The sequence below is a fragment of the Symphodus melops genome, assembly GCF_947650265.1.
Source record: "Symphodus melops genome assembly, chromosome: 15".
NCBI classification, from domain to species: Eukaryota; Metazoa; Chordata; class Actinopteri; order Labriformes; family Labridae; genus Symphodus; species Symphodus melops.
In genome coordinates, this window is record NC_136705.1 from 24,550,013 (window position 1) to 24,571,103 (window position 21,091).

The 21,091-nt window shown below is 46.9% G+C and overlaps 1 protein-coding gene across 1 annotated transcript in view; it reads right to left on the reverse strand.

The window, feature by feature from the left end:
* The window catches only part of tacc2 (transforming, acidic coiled-coil containing protein 2), a 53,427-nt gene extending 34,481 nt beyond the window's left edge, over window positions 1-18,946 (reverse strand). Inside the window, exons 1-6 of the mRNA XM_079362096.1 lie at window positions 18,703-18,946; window positions 16,454-16,552; window positions 15,720-15,788; window positions 9,388-9,644; window positions 8,217-8,324; window positions 1,289-6,892 (exon numbers count right to left, since the gene is read on the reverse strand). Coding sequence (XP_079218222.1) covers window positions 1,289-6,892; window positions 8,217-8,324; window positions 9,388-9,644; window positions 15,720-15,788; window positions 16,454-16,486 — 6,071 coding nt within the window. The 5' untranslated portion in view covers window positions 16,487-16,552; window positions 18,703-18,946. The remainder of the gene's footprint in view (window positions 1-1,288; window positions 6,893-8,216; window positions 8,325-9,387; window positions 9,645-15,719; window positions 15,789-16,453; window positions 16,553-18,702) is intronic.
* Window positions 18,947-21,091: the final 2,145 nt, after the last annotated feature.

Consider the following 21,091-nt stretch of genomic DNA (forward strand, 5'->3'; position numbering starts at 1 on the left):
GCATGTGTGTGTGTGTGTGTGTGTGTGTGTGTGTGTGTGTGTGTGTGTGTGTGTGTGTAGTTAGTGGTTTCATTGTGTTGAGCAGGGTGAGAAAAGGATCATTCTTGCCCTGGAGAGCCGGGACGATGTCACAGCTGATGTCACCCTTTGAGTATAAAGAGCAGCCTTTGCGTCCGTTAGATTTGAACAGTCATCTGACTCGACACAAAGTGCAGCTCTGTGTGTTTACCTCCTCATTTATATTCTTTGTCTCGCAGCTCTCAGTAATGAAACCACAGCAAACAAATCCTGAACATGCAGATACTGGAAGGCTAAGTGGGAAAAAAACTGCAGAAACCTTTGAATTCCTAAAAACTAATAAATATGCTAAATATGAAATATCAAAACTGGTGGAAATACCTTCATAAATTATCACGCTTCAGCAGACTGTTATGATTGGAAACTCGTTACTTGTTAATCTACACTGACCATGTCCACACATGAAACATGGCTCTAACCTCCTGAAGTCACCTTTCTGCTCCCTGTTTGGAGGAGTCATCCTAAGCTAAGCTATTTGGCACCTAGCGTCACTTAGAACAGGAGCTTTTAGCAAAACGTAAAAAAAATGAAAGATCCCATCTTGTCGTCAGTCTGTGAAACCTTCAGAGCAGCAAAACCTCCTGATTTATCTGAAACTGCCGTCAGTAAAAACTCCTTTCAGCCTCTGTGTTGAACGCTTCGTTTCAGCTGCTGTCTCTTTAAGGCCCCCCTCACGAGGGGCCCACTTTCCTCTGATTGGCCAGCTATCTGGTAGCCTCCTTTGGGGCAGAACGCTGCAGGGCTGCCAGGAGAGGGCAGAACAGAGTCTATGTAATGGCTTACTCTCTGCAGGCCATTGCATCCAAACAGATGCAGAGGAAAGGAAAAAGGTGCACACGCTGTTCGACCCCCAGTGGACCGTTTTATTTAACCAGGGCAACATTTGATCTACAAGATCTTCCTCAGACTCTTGTAGATGGAATCGTTGCCCTGTTGAACAGAGCGCCCGCCTTTTGCCTCTGTGCACTTTACCCGTGTGTGCACACGCTAGTTTTCTCACCTTTTCCCCAACGAGACGTGACATAGCACGAGGACGAGTACTGACATCAAAAGATTAAAACGTCAGAGCTGCTGCTCTCGAGCTTCTACAAACCTCGGATGTGTTTACTTCAAACTCCAGTCTGTCATACAACCGACTTTCAACATTATCAAGGATACCTTGAAGGCATTTCTCTCATATACTGTCACACACACATGCTCATTTGTTTACCTTGCCGTCTTCTCTGTGTTCTCTTGTTGACTCTGAGAATCCAATGCAGCTTCTTTTAGAGCTCTGATCCAGTTTGTCTCTGGTTCTCGGGCTTGTACTCCGGCAGCAGACACGTGTCCCACAGGAGAGACGCAGGAAGTCGCTTCATCGACTAGTCTGACTTCAGATTGGGTCGCAGCAGCAGCAGCAGCAGCAGCAGCAGCAGCGTCAGGCAGTGTCACCTGATCATGTGGCTTCGCTGCAGGAGTAGTCGAGGCAAACTCCTCCTGGCACTTCGACAAAATACTAGATGGTTTCTTTATTGCATCCACAGTTGTTGTATTTGCTTCATCATTGTCATTTTGTGTTGCCTTCAAAAGACCAGCGCTCTCCTCAGAGTAGCAAGTTAGCGACAGCTCACTTTCACTGGGGTTCGACTCTTTAGCTGACCCAAAGCCACCCCTCTTTTTCCTTGTTGCTTCATTGTTTTTTACTTTGATCCCACCTTGATCCGTCCCCTGGCTGTCGGCTTTGTCTTTTTCCAATGCTGCTTTACCCTCCTTTGTGATCTCCTCTACGTCAGGGCCTTTTACGGCTGTTTCTGCTTCTGTGCTGCGTTGTAGCTCAAAAGGCGCACGCTTTGCACCCTGAATGTCACACTCAGTTTCACCACTGTGGCTTTTCACAGCTTCAGTCACACTGTCATCTTCCTCAGCTGTTTCTGACTGCAGGTCTTGGCCAGCCTGGTTTGCACTTGGAGAAACTGCTGCATGAATGTCAGAACTGTCTGCGCTGACCTTTGATGAAGCAGGAATTTGGAAAGGTGAAGCCTCGTGTCCGTGTGATGCAGACTCAACAGACGGAGCAGTGTTCTTTGAGGTCTCGGGGTTTTCATTATGGTCCTGACAGGCACTTAATTGTTTGCTTTTTTGCTGACCTTTACCGTTCAGATCACTCACAGACTCAGCTTCTGACGCAGACACTGTATCTGACCCGTCCACCTCTAAAACCTGGGCTTTATTTTCATCTGTCACCTGATTTGTCTCTCCGACACGAGAGTGAGCAGTCATCTCCAGGTCATTTTCCTCAGCAGCCCTTCCACTCTCATTTAAATCACTTGCAAGGTGGGACGTCACATAAACCCTGCCAAGCGCTGCAGCTTCCATCTCCTCCTTGACACCTTCCTTTAAATCCATCACTCGTTCATTGCAGCTGCTGTCATCTCCTGTCAGCTCATCCCTGTCGTCTCCTTCCTCTGCTGCCTCTTTCACCCCACGAACCTCCGTCTGGACCAGCGTGACCTGAGCGCTCGTCGTTTCCTTCCTCTCTAAACGGACACCTGACAGCTCCTCTGCGGGGTGTTCTGACGCAACATGCTGCAGCTCCTGTTGCTGAGCGAAGCAGTTTGGAGCTGGGGCAGACTGCGACTGGCCCCCCAAATCTCGAGCCGCGTCCCTGTCAGGGCAGTGTTCAAGGTTTGACGTTGGAGTTCTGTGAGACTCACTAACGGGCTGCATATTAGCGTTTAGTGTGTCATGAGATGACCCTGCAGGTCTGTCTCTGTCAGCAGATAAAGAAGATGCATCTGTGTGGCTTTCAGATGTGATTCCACTCTTCCTTTCTCCACCCTCCTTTGAATCCTTTATTGGTGATTCAGCTTTTTCTACTTTATGTTTATGCGATGGCTGCAGGGTTTCTTCCACAGTCTCTGTATCAGCCTCATTACTCTGTTGTGCTGTTGGGCCTTTCTTTCCTGTTTGCATCTCACTGCTGTCTCCTGTTTCCTTCTGATTGTTTTCTCGTGCCTCGTCAAGTTGTTCCTCTTCCTTTCTTCCAACAGGCGCAGAGGCCTGATAATCCACGTTTTGTTTCTCTGTGTTCTGTTTAATTTCCTCGTTTGTGAGCAGGCTGGAGCCGAGTGGGCAGCTGACAACAATGAGATCATCCTTAATGGATGATTCACAAATAGCAGGTTTAATGCCAACAGAGTCTGGCTTCGTGTGTGACAGAGAAATTAAATCATCAGATCCACCCACTGCACCAGGAGGCTCAATCGGAGGAGTCACATTTTCCTCTTTTGGAGAAGAAATATTCCCAAGATTCTCTGCAGAATTCTCAGGTTCAATGGACGCCGACGCAGCGTCTTTGATATCCTCCACTTTAGGACAACTCTTATCTTCTTTAATATTATCTTGTGCTAAAGAGGTTTGAGCCAGTTTCCTGTCGTTGTCGCCTTTAACTTCTGAGACTTCACAGCTGTCTGCCTGCTCGGTAGGAGAGATATCAGCGTCTCTAATGAACTCCAAATGACTCAACATGGGGCCAGGAGGCCGGGGCACAGAAGCAGGATTACTGGCACATTGCTCGATAGAAGGCATTGACTTGTCAGAGGCTGCTGCTTCTGAAGTCACTGATTCATCCGTTGTGAGATCAGCGGAGGGAGCCTTAGATGCCCTGCTGTTCATCTGTTCAGAAGGAGGTGTTTGATCCAACTTTGATGAAGGCTCTAAACTGAGATCACAAGGCTGACGAGAGGCTGTGCAGGCTGAGGTCGCCACTTCAGGTTTTAAACTGGGGTCAAGGCAAGACGACTCAACAGGTAACTTGGCGGCGACGTCATTTAAAGGCTTGCCGGTTAAATGTTCCGATGGAAGCACAGATGATGAGGTCAGAGGTTGCTGCTTACCTGCTTCCTCTTCGACAACTTTCACAGAATCCTGAGGTTTAACTTGAGACTGAGCATGTGAATTACGCCCCTCCTTCTCTTCTCTTTCTACCTCTAGTTGCTTTGCCAGCTCTGCAGACACCTGCTCAACTGTTAGACGAGCAGCCTCGGATGCACTCCTGCTTGTCGTCTGTGTAAGGTCAAAACATTCTTTACTAGCATCCGGACATGAGAGCAGTTTTTTGCAGGCCTCTTGGGCGTCCACACCCTTTTTTATGGATGAAGCATCTTTCTCCACAGGGCTCCGTGTTGCTTTCTCATCCTTGGTAGGAGCTGCATATCTGATGAAATCTGGTTTCTTCAGGCTGAGGAATTCTGGGAAAGTGTAGCTGGCCTCAACGACAGGATGGTGCAAACTCTCGTGCACAGTCAACGGAGGCAAAGAGGCAAACTCCATGTTTCTAAAATCCACCGAGGGATTACTGTCTTTCTTCACTGTGTCCTCAAAATGAACCCTGAGGTTGCGTCCCCTGCTGTCACGTGCGTGCACATCTACCCGAGGACTGTCACTATTACACTCTTTCTGGGTTTGAACTTTAGCTGCTCCTTCTGTTTTGCTACTTTTCAGTTTTACCTGTTGATTGCTGCTCTCTTGCAGCTCGGCTGGGATTTGCTGTGAAGACGGCAAAGGCTGAGTTGAAGGAAAAACTTGGCTGTGGTTTCTCTCCGTCTCTGTCATGGGTCGTAAAGAAAGCGTCTCTTCCAAAATCAGATCCCGTACCTCTGCGTTTGTCTCGCCGGAGACTTGAGTGGAGAAGGGCGAAACTGCTGAGCAACGCTGCTGCTCCTGGCAGGAGGGAGAGAAACGGTCCTGGTCGGTGCAGATGCTCGCAGAGATAGAAGGGAGCGACTCCCAGCAGCTCTGTGATTTCAGCTGTGACTCGGCAACATCGGTGGGCGGACACGTCTCAGTCTCAGCTGATGACACCCCACAAGCAGAGCCTCCTGGCTGGCTGAATGAACTGTAATCTCCTTTCTCTCCCACCTCCTCTCCTCCTCCTCCTCCTCCTCCTCTCTCCGGTCCTGCAGCGATGTGCTCCTGACAATCAGGAGCAGTAAGTAGCCCAAGGGGAGAAGTAGTGATACAGGCGTCTTCTGTTGGTGAGATCTCTGCGTCTGCACTGTGAACACTCGTCTCCCTCCGTCCCTTCCTTTCTGTCTCTGCCGAGTTTTGTGGCATTTTCCTGCTGTAGCTTTCCTCAGATGCAGCCTGTCCCTCTTTGGCTGAGAATGCAAGAGAGCATTCTCCCTGTGAACAGATTAACGCGAGCCGAGGGAAGCTGTGCACGGGTCCTTCTCCTTCCTCTCGGTCCGCAGAGCTGACAGACTTCTCTATCCCTTCACAGTCCCTCTCCGCTCTTTCTGCGATTGCTACAGAATCGACTCTCTCCACTGAATCGCGCCTCACGCTTCCTCCCTCACCCTCGCTTTCTATCACTTCTGGCATCGTGGGTGTTGTCAGTGGCAACGCAGCAACCACCACTAAAGCCTCTTCAAGGGCACTCTGCACGCCGCTCTCTCCCACACAAGTTCTGCTGTTGGAGAGTGGGCTCTGATTCTCCTGTGTGAGTATCACTGCCTCTGAGGTAACTACAGCCTCCTGTGTTTGTGCATCTGATCTCTTATCGGCAGCAGCATGATTGATAGCTGCAGTTTGGACATTTGTCATGCATGTGTTTTGGTTATTGATGAAATCTCGGGTTGCATGTTGGGTATCATCTAAACAGTGATTCAAACCACATGAGGTTTCTGTATGTTTGTGGTCGTCTGACTGATGAGGCCTCTGAGAATGAGCCCGGTTGGACGCAGGTGAACAGGCCGAGTCGGTAACAAGATCCTGCTGGCTATGAGCGGATGAGAGTGAGGGGCTGGAGCCGAGTTTCCCCTCAGGACTCAGCTGCTGCTTGTAGTCAAATCCATTATCAGGCTGTTGCCCACAAAGCGCCGCCTCAATGTCTCCCTGTGTGTCTGATTTGACGTCTACATTTTCAGATTGTACTTCTGTGTCCTCGTTCTGTTCCTTCTCTGAGCTGCCCTCGCTCTTTTTCTTTTTCCTGTGCTTCTTTTTCTCTTTCTTCTTTGCCTTCTTGTCCTGCTCGCTCTCCAGACGATTCTGCCTCTTGTCTGTTTCTGACTTCTGACGCTCCTCAGTTTGAGCTTTTCCCCCTGACTGCACCTCTGCTAAGACACATTTGTCCTTTAAACTGAGATCACTGCACTCTGAATCAACGTCCTTTCCAGTTTCCTCTTTATGAACACTGTGACTGTCTGTTGTTTCTGTTTTTGCCTCTGTGCCTTTATTACAATCGTCTTCCTCAATGTTTGCATTTGAATCAACATGTTTCTCTTTTAAATCATCGTTTTGGTTCCCTTTAGCTGAGTCTGTGGCTGATTGTGTATGTGTAGGTGTTTCCATCTGCTCTGTTTCTTTTTCTGTCTTAATCCCTGAACATGTATCAAGGCTCTGTGTTGCTTTTATTTCCCTCTCCGTCTCAGCTGACCCGGCACTATTCTCGGTTCCCAGAATATAATTCCTGAAACTAAACACAACAGTGTCCTTGTGCCTGTTTGCTGCCTCACTGTTTCCGTTTGTGCTCTTGTTGCCATGGCCCTTGTTGCTATGTCCCGGCTGGACTACGATTGGAGGCAGCGTTGATGACTCATTGGACTTGTTAACCATCCCTTCTCCAGTTTTCTTCCCTTCAACACAAACCGTCTCCGGGCGATTGACTCTTCCCAGCGAGGCCATTTGCTCTTCACATTCCTGAAACGCCTCTTGGAGTTCCCGGTCAAAGAGCAAGGATTTGGGTGAGGTCAGGGGTCTGACATCCGGTTGGGGCGTGGCAGGGATCCAAGGTGAAGGCTGGGTGTCTGTGAGAACTGGGTCTCTGTCATGAGGCCTGAGACGAGGGTAGGGTGACAAAGTTTAGAGTCTGGTCTTGCAGGCAGACAGCTGGTCATTCCACGATGCCGCAGAGCGCTGATGTTAGCAGAGCAGAGGGCCATGCTCACACACACACACACACACACACACACACACACACACACACACACACACACACACACACACACACACACACACACACACACACACACACACACACACACACACACACACACACACACACACACACACACACCCAACTGTATGCACGATGCCCAATCTTAGATGCATTACTCTACGAGAGATTAAAGCAGCAACTCTGAAGCATGAGGCTGCAGGTCTGTTCACACACACACACACACCAAATAGAAAAAATTAAACGGACCCCTTTAAAAATGTTTTCTACGCAGCTGAATCAAATAAAAAAACTTTGGTCTGCATAAAACCCAAGATCATTTGGCTCTTCATGATTACTGTTAGCTTTGTGCTTGTTGCTTGTTCTTGCTGAGTCACTGCTATCCCACTAGCATGACATACAAAGCAGTGGGACCATCCTCATTTTTAAAGGTGTATCGATCCACTCTCATTACGTAGTGATGCTGCGTGTGTTAATTCAAACCTGCCTCACACACAGGTGAGGTCATAATTCATACAGGTATCAGGTCAAAGCAACAGGTGTTGCAGCGATGGAAGCGGGCAGTGGAACTGCTTCAGATAGAAGTGATTGTACCCGAGCTAAAAAGCCTCTGCATGTTTCTAATAAGCTCCAGCAGCAGAAAGCTGCTCAAACTAGGATCAATGTTGGAGATGCTTTTGAAACATGGAGAGAGGTTAGCTCTTTGTAATGTTTAATTTAGAATGCAGTACCCATTTTAACCACAAGGGGTCAGAGTTACATACATACATACAGTATGTTCAACACAAAGTATTTCATATTAAAAGATACTGCAGGTTGTTACAACATGATCCTTTAATGCTAATTAATTATTCAACAACCTGCAAATAAAATCCAACATCACCTGGAAAAATATTCTGAGGAATTCACAATGAGTACCTTCATCTGTTTACCACTTACTTTAACTTCTTTAATATGTTTGCATAAAGCAGTGTTTAGGATGTCAATGAGACGAAATCAGTGAGTTAAAGGCAGGATGCAACACTTGATCTGCAGATTATTCAGCCAAGCTTAAAAACAATCTGCAGACATCAACCTGAAGCAGGAGGTAGAAACCTGTCTTCTCTCTGTCACTCTGCATGCTCCCTGGTTTGACTTTAAATCTCAGCATCCATCACTTCTGTAGCACTTCACACTCCGATCGCTCTCATCATGCTGAGTCTACCTTTTTTTAAGAACCAACTCTGGTCCACTGACTTCCTTGTGATGCTTCAGGCCGGCCAGCAGGGGGTCCACCAGCTCACTTTTTCTCTCACCCGAGCTACCGGGAGCTCTGCTTTGAGGATATCCACATCACACACATCCACCCAGACATGTATCAATGAAAACAGCAAATCAATATCAGACAACTCATAACCCCTCCCTGTGTGGCATCATTTATACAAATCAAACAAAGAGAATCTCAGATATATTTTTTTAAAGCATTGCTGCAATGAAATGAAACTGAACGGATCATGATGCGTTTAATCTGTCTCTTTTAATCTGTCTTCATCTTTATAGTTTGTGTCACGCTGCTTTTTCTGCATCATTTTAGATTTATACAAAGATATTTACAATTCCAGATCGGGGAGGCGCCGACTCGATAGTGAGCAGAGACACCAGACAGAAGTGAATCATCTTATAGACAGCCTTAAAGGTCACATGATCTCCTCCTCTTCCTCCTCTTCAGGTTAAATAAGTGTCAGAGCTCCTCTTCATCATGTGTGTGAAGTGTGTTGTTGTAAATCCACTCTGATCCTGTATCTGATCATGTCTATAAACCCCTCTATTTCAGCCCTGCTCAGAACAGGCTGTTTCTGTGTCTGTAGCTTTAAATATGTAAATGAGCTGTGTCTGGCCACGCCCCCTCTCTGGAAGGGCTCGGGTGTACTCGCTGCTTTCTGGCTCCATGTCCTATTGTTTACGGTGAGAAGGCAGACTCAGAGGGCAGAACAAACACCTAGCTGTGGGAGTGTCACCCACCTGGGGGAGGGGCTACTGCCCTTTGTGATGTCATGAAGGGAACAATCTCCAAACGGCCTGTTTGAGCAGACAGAAGACGGAGAGGATGGACTTTTCTCATCATTGGGGGGTTTGTAGACAGACTAGAGACATGTTAGAGTTAGAGGAACACTGGGAACACTGGGAAGTGGATTTTGGATGATAAGTGACCTTTAAAGTATCTGCAGGATGAACTGTTTGAATTTACTACTCGCTACTCCTGTATCATCACGTCTTCTCAACTTTAAGACTGATTTCAACATATTTTCACTGGACAATAACACAGACGAGTTTGCAGACATCAACCTCACCTGTGTGTGTGTGTGTGTGTGTGTGTGTGTGTCCCTTGAACTCACCCCAGCGTTGACTCCCAGATGTTGAACTCAGAGCCGAAGTCCGAGCCGAAGTCCAGACTGGGCAGCAGGTCATGAGGAAACTCAAGCTCTTCCTTTTCCTCCTGATCTCTGGCTGCTCCCAGACTCTCCTCCACTCCGGTGATCACTGGGACCTCTGGGAGCACTGGTGGAGGGAGCAGACTCTGCTGGCTGGTGGAGAGTTTAGTCAGCGGAGCTCTGTCGTCTTTCCGTGTTAAACCGTCCGCTTCAGCGTTGGCCTGCGAGACATCCGAACATAAAGTTAGTGAGCTGAGAGCCGACGGATCCATGACAGAGCGAGAGTTTAAACAGGTTTGAGCAAGTTGTGGGAGAGCACGATTTAATAATCACAGCTACCAACAATTAACTCCACCCACGTGCCTCACCTTTAAATAAAGCGTCTGAAGAGAAATGCAGTTTGCTTTATTTAGACTATTATAGAGATTAAAGGATGATTTCAGACACGACAGCCTTTGACTGAAGCCTCGGACCTGCAGCTTTGTCTAGTGAGGAATCTGAAGTTAACTGTGCCTGCATTTCAGTCTTATATCTTCCACCTTATAAATATCTCACGAGGAAGTCTGCTGTAATTATTTTTACCAGAGTGTGAAAAATATTCACCACAGCGAGCAGATATAACCATTAAAGACAAACCAGTCCTGCTCGACTCTGACAGCTGACGTGCGGTTTAATCATTCTCCAGAGGAGGTTATGTAAAGGAGCGCATCAGTCATGATTTATGGCCTCTTTAATCGCGAGTAAATAATGTTCCTTTAATCTCTCACAATCACTCTCTGAACAAGTCATTTAAGGCGGAGAAAGGAAGTTTGACAAAACACATTTCATCCAAACAAGCCTGAACAGAATCCACTAAAAGTGTTTTTAATGTATTCACTTTATTTATTAAAACAATGCATTATAACACACTCATTATTTTTATCATAGTTAGTAGCTTTGTTCATGTTTAACTCGTGAGGCCTTTACATGTACAACATTAATCAAACATGCGTCTTTCAGAACCGAACAAATGAACCTACGACCAGATGCATTCACTGACTCCTCTCACAAACACACCTCCGTCCTACATGACTGTGTCTGCAGAGACTCTGTCCTCTCGCTGGACTATTCTGATTGGTTCTGGTTGACTCGAGTATCTCAGGGCGGGGAGCTGGAGTGTTTCCTCCAGCCAATGACAGCACACAGGTGAGTTTAGGGAGTGGATACAGCTCAGTGATTGGACACAATTCATCCGGGCATATATGTGGAGTTCGTCTTCTTTAATGATGAACGGGCTGTTAGCTTGTGTTAGCATGTGTTAGCTAGGTACAATCAGAAAAAACGTACACACAGGAAGTGAGAGCTTCTGGGGCCCATGGAGGAGGGGCCATGTTTGAATGTTGTGTTTACAAAGTGCAAAAAAAAAAAAAAAAAAAAGTCTAAGTTTGTTCCGAAAAACTTAAACTCAAACAGACAACACACAGAGAGCTTTCTCCAAGCTGTCTATCTCTCTGGTTGACAGAGTAAACCGCAGCGTTGAACCACAACACTCGGCTGTGGAATCATGTTGCAGCAACACGGCTGTGAATCCTCAACGTGACGGCTACAGTTCACACAAAGGGAAGACTCCCTCCTAACTCTCCCTGTAGGTGTAAAGAGTCCGCAGCATCAGCATGCATGAGATGTTGAACAGGGAGAGTAACTAAAGATGAACCCTGCCTGTGGAAAAGTGGATCCATTCATTCATAATGTATGACTCAGTAGTAGACAGCATGGCTGCACACAGGCAGAGGGGCCAGCTGAAAGGACGATTAAATCAGATCTTCTGAACGTTTATTGGACAACAAAGTTTCGTTTATAACCGAGATCATCTTTAAACGTTTTCAGTTTTTCACCTGAAGGGTTCGTCTCCCTGGACTCGGATCCTGAAAGCAGATGAACAGGTGCAGCTGTGTGTGTGTGTGTGTGTGTGTTCTGACGAGGCTCTGAGTCACGGACCTCACCTGTGTCACCACGACAAAGAGCGTCCTTTGTGTGACACACTCAGCGCAGAGGGAGGATCTCTGTGATTCCTCACAGACATGAACGACAGTCGTCTCTCTCTATTAAACATAAACATTCAGGACAGACGACCTCTGAAATCTTCTCCTTCCTGCACAGTTTGAAGTTAGCCCTTCAGATAGAGAGGTAGGGCCAAATAATGATCGCTGCAGGTCGAGTCGTCAGAGCGTGACACTGTAATGACAGTTTGGATGTGATCACAGGATCTACCAAGAGTTGATAAAACAGCACTGGTGAGCCGAAGCTTCAATAAGAGCACAAAGATCACAGCACTGAACGCCATCTCCTCCACCCGCTCGCTCACTGTTAAAGATCCTGTATTCTCCTTCTTCATGTTGTCAGTATGTGAAGCCTTTAGAGCAACTTTTCATGATTTACAGCTAAAAATAACTCTGGCGTCAGTAAAAACCTTGATTTCCGTTTGTTTGAGTTTCTGTCTCTTTAAGGCCACTTCCTGTACCTGCACACTTTCTTCTGATTGGCCAGAACACTGCAGGGCTGCCAGGGAAGGGCTGCTCTCCAGTGCTTGGAGAAGGGAGATTATGTAAGATGTTTCACCGGCCTACGTTTTGCAGAACAAGCCATTTAGCGCCCTCTGCAGACTCATCCTGGGACTACTCTGACATGTCTTTACCTCGTGAGCGTTTTAGAATGAGCTTCACCTTTTTTAGCCATAAAGAAAATTAAATGAAGACCAATTGAAGAAGCTCAAAATGTTTCCCCGAGCTACGCTTTTAAGCTGAAGCTATGAGGGGTTATTTTTAAACCAACTAATTATAACTCCTGATGTGCTGTTTTTTTTTCATGCAAAAAAGACTTCCTGCAGAAACGTGTCTAGCGGGCATGAACCGTTTAACCACGACAGGTGAGGGTTTCTAACTGGGTGCAACACATACAAAGAGATCAAAAAGTCCTGCATGCAGAGATGAACACTGGTGAGGCGAGATGATGCTGACGTGTGTTGGGTTTCCTGTTTTCTGCCTCAGCTCTCTCACCTTGTGGTTCATGTCACACGCCCACTCTCCAAGTCATGACAAGGAAGAAGAAACAGCAAAACAAAGCTCTGCAGCAGCAGCTGGTGTTGCATGCCCAAGTTTACAAGCAGCTCCCATTCACTCATTTATAAGGCATTGTTTGAAGACGTAAACGCTCAGTGAGGTGGAAAAGCACAGCATGTCTCAGTTAGTGTGAGCCGCACGCACACACAGAAAAGTCTGTCATTAATTAACCAACGGGAACTCAAAGCGAGGCTGCCTGGAAACTGCTGCTTGTCAAACAGTCAGCAACAGATTCTCACTGTTAATTCAACGTGTCTGAGCCCATGTGCTAACACAACTTTAATGCTTCACACATGACAGCTGTAAACACAGAGAGGGCCAAACAGGCCCTTACATACACACAGAGTCATAACACGGTCGCCTTTATTTATACAGAGCCTTGCATGAGTGTGACCCCCCCCCCCCCCCGGACTCCTCCACAGTTTAAACTGTCCCAGCCTGGAAATCAAACACACACTAGTTTGGCCTTTTAACCGTTTGAGGAGCAAACAGCTGATGGACGGAGAGGACGTGGTTTCACCTGAGCTCAGTCAGGGGTTTGAGAGCGAAGACGCCGATAAACATGAATACCAGTGCATGTGTAAAAATGTTACTTCTCTTATATATATATTTTATACTGTAGTTGGAGGGGAGGTTGGGCTTCAAGCAAATCTGAAATTCAAAGTTAAGGAGGATAAAACACAAACTAGTATATATACTATAACTAGTTATAAAAATGTCCATGTAAACACAGCTCTGACAACAACACAGCCAGCAGGACTCCAGCTTCTCCCTAACTGGAGACAGTCAGGACTCACACACACATCACACACACACACACACACACACAGGACTTCTGCTGAACTGTCACTGCTCATCCTCACAGAGTAAACGTGCTATTAGAGAAAAGTGTGATTCACTGTGATAATCGTAAACTAGTCGAATTGTGAGACCCAAGAAGATGCAACAACAAAAACATAAAGGAATATATTAAAGACTCATATTAAACAACTATGTTTTCATTTCACATGACTCCAAATGATGAAGATAGACACGTTAGAATCAGGTAAAAAACGGATCTGTGAAGAAGCTATAATGTATTAAGGAGTCCTGCAGAAGGAGACCAAACAAACCACAGAGATACAAATAAATAAAAATAAAAAAGCAACATGAATTCAGAGCCATGCTGCAGCAGGATCATGTGTTTAAGCCTCTTTACAAACACAATAAGGAGCCTCCACTCTGATGAACACAGGTTGGAACTTCACGTTTAAAAACAGAGAGCTCTCACTCCATCCTGCAGCCTCACAACTTCTCCTCCCAGCATCTCTTCTGCGTTACTCACCGAGCAGTGAAGGTGACTCCCGGTGCGGTGCAGCTACCTCTGCAGGGCTCGCTGTGTATGAGTGTGTATGAGTGTGTGTGTGTGTGTGTGTGTGTGTGTGTGAGTGTGTGTTTGTTTTGAAGGACGACACAAACATGCTGCAACACATGCTGCTGACGCTCCCTCTCTCTCCTCCTCGTACTGACTCAGCTAACTTCCTCCTCCTGTCCTGTCTTCTTCTTCTGCCGCTCCCCTGTTAGAGATCCATCAGCCTCCTCGCGCTCCTCCTGCAGTGCGTGTGTGTGCGCGCGCGTGTGTGCGCGCGTGTGTGCGCGCGTGTGTGTATGTGTGTGAAATCCAGAAACACTATCACGACACAGCGCTGAGTGCTGAGGATGACTGTCCTGACTGTGCAGCCACAGGGAAGTGCTGAGATGACTCCTCCCCCTTTACTGTAAACTCTTTCCACTCCTTTTATCCCCTCCTCCGTCCCTCTTCTCTTCCTTTATCCACCTCTGCTCCAGTCCCCTCCTCCTCCTCCTCCTGCTGCTGATGTGTTTACTGACTGACTGGCTCATAGTGCCCCTGCAGGTGAATGCTGGGAATTAGGCCAAGGGTCGATCCTGCGGTGACCCCCCTGAGGTAGGATGAGGTTACACTTCAAGGAGCTTAGGTTACATCTAAACAGATGACACGCAGCATCCTCCTGCATAATAAATACTCCCAATCAGCGCGACGGTGTGACGTCATCAGCACACATGGACATGACTTCACCTTTTTTTTGGACTCTTAATTTGCACGCACACAACAACAACAACCAATGATCGCCTGAATCTGCTCACTCTATCATCATCATCATCATCATCATCATCATCATCATCATCATCATCGTCATCATCATCATCATCATCCAAAAACAGAGAAATCAATAAATCCAGATAATGCAAAATATTCACGATCCCATCCTGAATAGATGCATCTTTCTTCTTTATCCCAAAATAGATTTGAGTTTCAGAAATAACCCGCCCCTCTAAAACATGACTCAGCTCATTGAGTGACTTTGCATTCATGTTTTTGAAATCTGCTCTTTTATTTGCATGAAGCTCACCACTCCCTGACGATGTCACGAGTCCAAAACCCACCAGGACACCAAAAATAAGAGACTAAAGACGACGAGCTGCTGTCACACACACACACACACACACACACACTTCTCTTTAATGTCTTAGAAATAAAAATAAATCTCCTCACAGAACATCTGAATGTTAAAAATAACTGTCGCCTGAGATCACTGTGAAGGGAACAACTGGTCTGCAGGCTGTTCTTCTTAAACATCTTATCTTTAAGACTCTTCACTGTCAGTGTAAATTTCCCTCAGGATCAATAAAGTATCTATCTATCTATCTATCTATCTATCTATCTATCTATCTATCTATCTATCTATCTATCTATCTATCTGTATGCAATACAATGAAAAGCTGCTGAAGCGTCCCAGCAGCAGCAGGCGAGACGACAAACATGAAGAGCAGATTAAAGAATGACAAAAAACATCTGTCACTGACATGTTTTTAAAGTTTGAATTCAAAGACACTGTTTGAATTTTTTAAAATAACATCAAACTGTGTGTGTGTGTGTGTGTGTGTGTGTGTGTGTGTGTGTGTGTGTGTGTGTGTGTGCATGCAGACTCATTCGCCTGAAGATGTTCTGCCTGATATCTTCTGACTGTGGACACATTTCACAGATCTATCAAACACACACACACACACACACACACACACACACACACACACACACACACACACACACACACACACACACACACACACACACACACACACACACACACACACACACACACACACACACACACACACACACACATGCACCTGATGTACCTGAAGGGATTCGTTCTGATTGTCCTGAGGTGGAAACAGAAGAACGTTTTGTGAAGCGCCCTCTTCTGGCTGTAACAGGGAACAGCAGAGTTCAATAATCTCCTTTACAGTAACATGCACGTCGAGCTGAGAGGTGTGCTCAGACACCCTGCAGAGGGAACAATGTTAAACCCCTGCACAGCCACAAACAGCCACCTGAAGCTAAAGACACACATGTTTACTTAATCCTATTAGAATAATCCAAATTCCAGCGCTGGGGTCCACAAGTCACATGTGGAAATGAGTGTTTGAGAAAAAGCAGTCCTCTCTGTAAATACAGTTTAAGGAGGAGGAACGATTCAACCATGATGGAGATTAGTGATTTTAAAAGATGCAAAAAACAAACACAGCAGGCCAGGTCCTCAACGTGTGAAAAAAAGAAGGCTTCAAAATGTTCAACCACAAAGCAGATCAAACACAGCAATGCACGCCAAGATTCATGAACATCTCCAAACTGCCCTCGATCACATCGAGCCAACGATGTGATCGAGGGACGTGTCCATGCAAAGCTCCTTGTTCTAAAAGAAGTCACCTTTAAGAAACAGAGAGACTAAAGCTGAGCTCGGAGGCTCAGACAGTGAAACAGGTTTTTAGTGTGAAGTTTACAAGTCGAGCAGGTAAAGCCAGAGAGTGTGAGCTGTGTTAGTGTTTACACAGCCACTATCAATCCAACAACCAGCGAGCTCGCCCCTTACCAACGCTTCAGTCGTGCTGCTCTCGTTCCCCATGGCTCAGCCGGCTGTGGAGTCACAACCAGCCCAACCTGCCTGCAGCCTCCCTCTCACATCAGCTGGCTGAAAGACAGCAGCACAGAGGGAGCATCAGCTCCTCACACTCGCTCGCTCGCTCGCTCAGAGAGAGAGAGAGAGAGAGAACAGGAGCTCTGTGAGGCTCAGCGCTCACACACTCCACAGGATTACAGCTCGATGGTATGAGGTGGAACTAACCCAGTGTGTGTCTGTGTGTGTGTGTGTGTGTGTGTGTGTGTGTGTGTGTGTGTGTGTGTGTGTGTGTGTGTGTGTGTGTGTGTGTGTGTGTGTGTGTGTGGTTTTTTGAGATTAGAGGCCTGTGCCACAAGACCTTCCTCACGGGGCAAAGTGCAGGTTTTTTACCTCTGCTGATATGAGCTTAAAAGTGAAACAGAAGAATCTTTACGGACATACGAACGCTCTTCATGATGTAAAAGTTTATTTTAGAGATGAGTGAAGCAGAAGGCTGTTTGAGGCGGACGGACGGACGGACGGGGGGGGGAAGGGGGGACCTGACTTTGAGAAACAAAAGACTACGACACAAATCTTTGATTCCGTGCAATAAGCACAGAATAAATGATACCTGCTATAAATGTTCATTTTATGACCTCTGAACTCTGCCCTAAAGTTCTGTCAGCGTTACAGTCACAGAGTGCTTTCACTTTCGCTGCTGACGCTGAGCTGCATGTGGAGGTTAAACTCACCACACAGAGCGATTCACTGACTCATTCTAACGTTGAGCTCTCTGCATCCTCACGCCGCCTCGCCCTGAAACAGGGACATGCAGGGGGGAAAGGGGCGGAGCACCTGCCCGTCTGCAGGTCAGAGCTAACGTGAGGTTCACCTGCACGCTGTCATTGGCTGAGAGACCTGTGTGTCTGCAGACACAGACTCCAGAGCTCATGTACGGAGGCCCAGAAGGGACAACTTCAGGATATAACTTTTGTTTAAGTCTGCTGACTCTACCTTTAAAAACAGCCGCTCTCGTAGGCTCACCAATCAAGTCAGACTAACTCTGAAAGTTCCCTCAGGTCTAAATCAGCTCACAGAAATGGTTCGGCCTCCTACGATGAATGTTCCTTCTTTTTTCAGTCTGTGCTCGTCTGGAGCGATCGGACGCTCTGACTAAGACGGAGTGAATCTTCAAGTGGTGAATGACAGATTGTGACGTCTCTCGGGCGTCTGTTTGAGGAACATGAGGTCGTGTCGAGGTTTGTATGACTTCAGAATCCCCTCCGCTGACTTCCTCTCTGTCTCTGTGTTTGTCGTCCTTCAGATGAGCAGTAAACACTCGTGCTACAGAGACGCTGCTCGTGCATTCCTCATATGACTGCAGGGACTGGACGTTAGCTCTCTCTGTGTAGTCAGAAAGCACTGACCTGGATATTTAAGTATAAATAGAAATCTGCCCCGTCTGCTGCTGTTAGACTTTATTCCAGTGTCGTGAGCATTTTGTTGCTTCATTTTCCAAACGAGTAAGAAGCCGTTCATTCCCGTTAAATCGCTCCTTCATTTGGAGTCTCTTTGATAACCTGAGGAGGAAGTGAGGAGCTGTAAATCGCCCTCAGATTAACTCTCACTTGTGTCCCATCCCGTCCTGTCGGCTATTTGTGTGAATGGGGTGTAATTTCAGCCCGAGCTCGAATGGTCGACGGGGCTTCGAGCGTTTTGGCAGCACAGGAAGCAGCGAGGGAAATCATGTGATCGGTCTGTTCTCACCTGAGGGTTGGCACATCAGTCGCTGAGCATGAGTGGTGTTTTAAGCTCTTTGGTTTAGACGAGCAGCTCATGTTTTAGCGGATGATGTTTCCTGCCCTGCTTCTGACCTCGCCGCACACAAAACAACCACATCTTTACTTTTACTGTCGCACTGAGGGAGAGGACGTATCGATGAGGACCCTTCACACATCACAGTAAAACTTTCTTCTTCTCTTTTTTTTTTTTTTTGGCGTTAGCTACTTATGTAAAGAGCATAATGATGATGTTTATGATTATTATTGGATTGATTACGTATGCAATCAAATAATTTTTTTCTTGTAAAACTTTTTTTTAGATAAGTTGCTGCATTAAGACACAAACACCTCATGTTCACACACACATACACACTGACACACAAAAACACAGACCTTGAATTGACTTTCACACACACACACACACACACACACACACACTCTGCGATGTTTCAGGAAGTATACCTGCTCTTCTCCTTTGGTTTCCAGAAGTCTGAAGTGTCCAGACAGAGGATGTCAGGTGGAACACTGCAGCAGATAAAGGAACTATCGAAGCTCCTTAAGAGATGGAAACACAACACTCCCTCCACTCATACATGGACTTCTTAATATGAGGGGACTCCTTTAAACCGAACAAACAGATTGTACAGCTCATGAACTACTCACCTCCTCAAAGCAGAGCCTTCAGAGTCTCAGTGTTTACTCTCTGTTTGTTTCTGTCCTCTCTCCTGACGCGGTGCCTCTGCTGCTATTTTTGCATCGCACGCCGGGTGGGAGGAGAGGACGGAGGGTGGGCACAGGACACCAGGGGGGGGGGGGGGGGGGGGCTGAACTGGAGCTGGGGGAGCCATGTCTGCTTTGGGTGCTACTTTGATGGAGCATGTTTGGGGGGGGGGGGGACATGACAGGGGGACATGAAGGGGGCGCAGGTTCATAGGCAACACTGTAAACAAACAGGTCTGCTCAGGATGGGCCGGAGGACGGAGAGTCAACAAAGGTGTCCTCAGCGCTCCTGTTCAACATGTTTGGCTTCGAGTTTCTTGAGGAGACATTCTGAAGTGCTGCTGCAAGTTTGTTTTTAGGTTTGCGTTGTGTTATTGAGAGACGTGCTCCTCACACTAACACAAACATGGACGTACAGGAGCTGTGGACGTCAGAGACGAGCTGCCTGAGCCGTCCTCTGGGAGCGACCTGACACCTCTCCAGACGCCTGACCGATGTCTCTGGCATGTCCCTCATTATTTAACTATTTAACTGTTGCTTCTGATGCGTGTCTTTAACGTTTCTTTTGATCCATCCACGTGCTTTTCTTTTCTGTGATGTGAAACTCATCCCACCTGTGGCTCGCTCTGCAAACCCTCTGCATGTCTTCACCCTCTCAACGTCCATGTGGCAATGCTTTGTCAACGCCTGCGTGAAACTGGCTAACACACACACACACACACACACACACACACACACACACACATAAATCTGCTGCAACAGAGCAAGCATTGGCAAGAATAACAAGACAATCGTGCACAGAGGAGCCAAATTTACAGATCTCCACTTCAGATGGTTTGAAATGTATTTTGGGTCCCTTTTGATCATCACAGGCGTCTTCAGCTGAGCGCCCGGTCTGTGGCCACAGCAGGCTGATTATTATGAGATCTATAAATAACACTGATTTGATCACACTCGGTCCTTCCCTCTTTTGTGTAACTCAGTTTAAGGCACGCACACCATCTCTGCTCTCGGGCTTTTGTTCACCTCACTTCCCATCATCATCCTCCACAACAATCAGCATCCTCACTCTGCACCTCCACAGCTCCTTTTCCCTGCTCATGTTGCCCCTCCTCCAACAATAAAGTACACCTTCTCTCTCTCTCTCTCTCTGCCTCTCACTCACTCGTCCATGCATTGATGCTCTGCTGCAGACGGCTCCTTGTGTTTACCTGTCGGTGCGAGATTCCTATGCAGCTCCCCATCTTGTATTCCATGTCCTCCTCCGGTGAAGTGACTCGGGCACTACACGGCTTGCAGAGGACCTTTCTGCAGAACTGCATCCTTCTCAGTCAGACTCGGCATCGCCAGAGCAACAGAGTGAGAGTGTGCACGCCTCTGTGTCTGTGCCAGAGCGTGCATCAGTGACTAATGAATGCTCCGCTCTGCATTTGCCAGTGGTGCTCCTGTGACATACATTTTCAAGGAAAAAAAAAATCTACATTACATAAGCAGTCCAAGCTAATGAAACAAGCGTGAAAAGGGGAGCTTCTCTTCCTCTCCCTTTGCCGCCTCACATCCACCCAGCTCTACTTCAGAGGGAAAAAAAAAAAAATCTGAGGGAGGGGGGGAGAGGAAGAGATGAGAGGCAGCATGAAAAAAGGGTGCCTGTCTCTTTAAGAGACCCAGGAGGAGAGCAGATGATGGTGGTACATCACTATGATGGGAAGGAGCGATGATACCGCCGTGTTCAGCCAGCGAAATGTGATAAGAGTGAAGTTCAGTGAGCAGAGAGAAAATCATGATGAATCATTGTGCCAGTTTGTTTTTTTTATCCGCTCTGTGATTTAATTTGTTTACAGGAGCTCAAACATCACAACATAAACTCCCTCTGTTTGTTTGTCATTAAAGTTCAGGAGTAAACAAATCATGAAACCTGCTGTAAACTTCTCTGCTCCATATTTAGGGAGCATCGTGCAAACAGCTCTCAGAGGATGTAAACATCATGTCTGCTGTAAAAACAGGCTTTTTCAATGGGTGTGTATGTGACTTCCTGTGCTGCTGCAGCCAGCCTCTAGTGGACACTCCAGGTACTGCAGGATGTTACACACAGGCGTCGCCTCATGTATGTTAGAACAATCATGGAAACGAC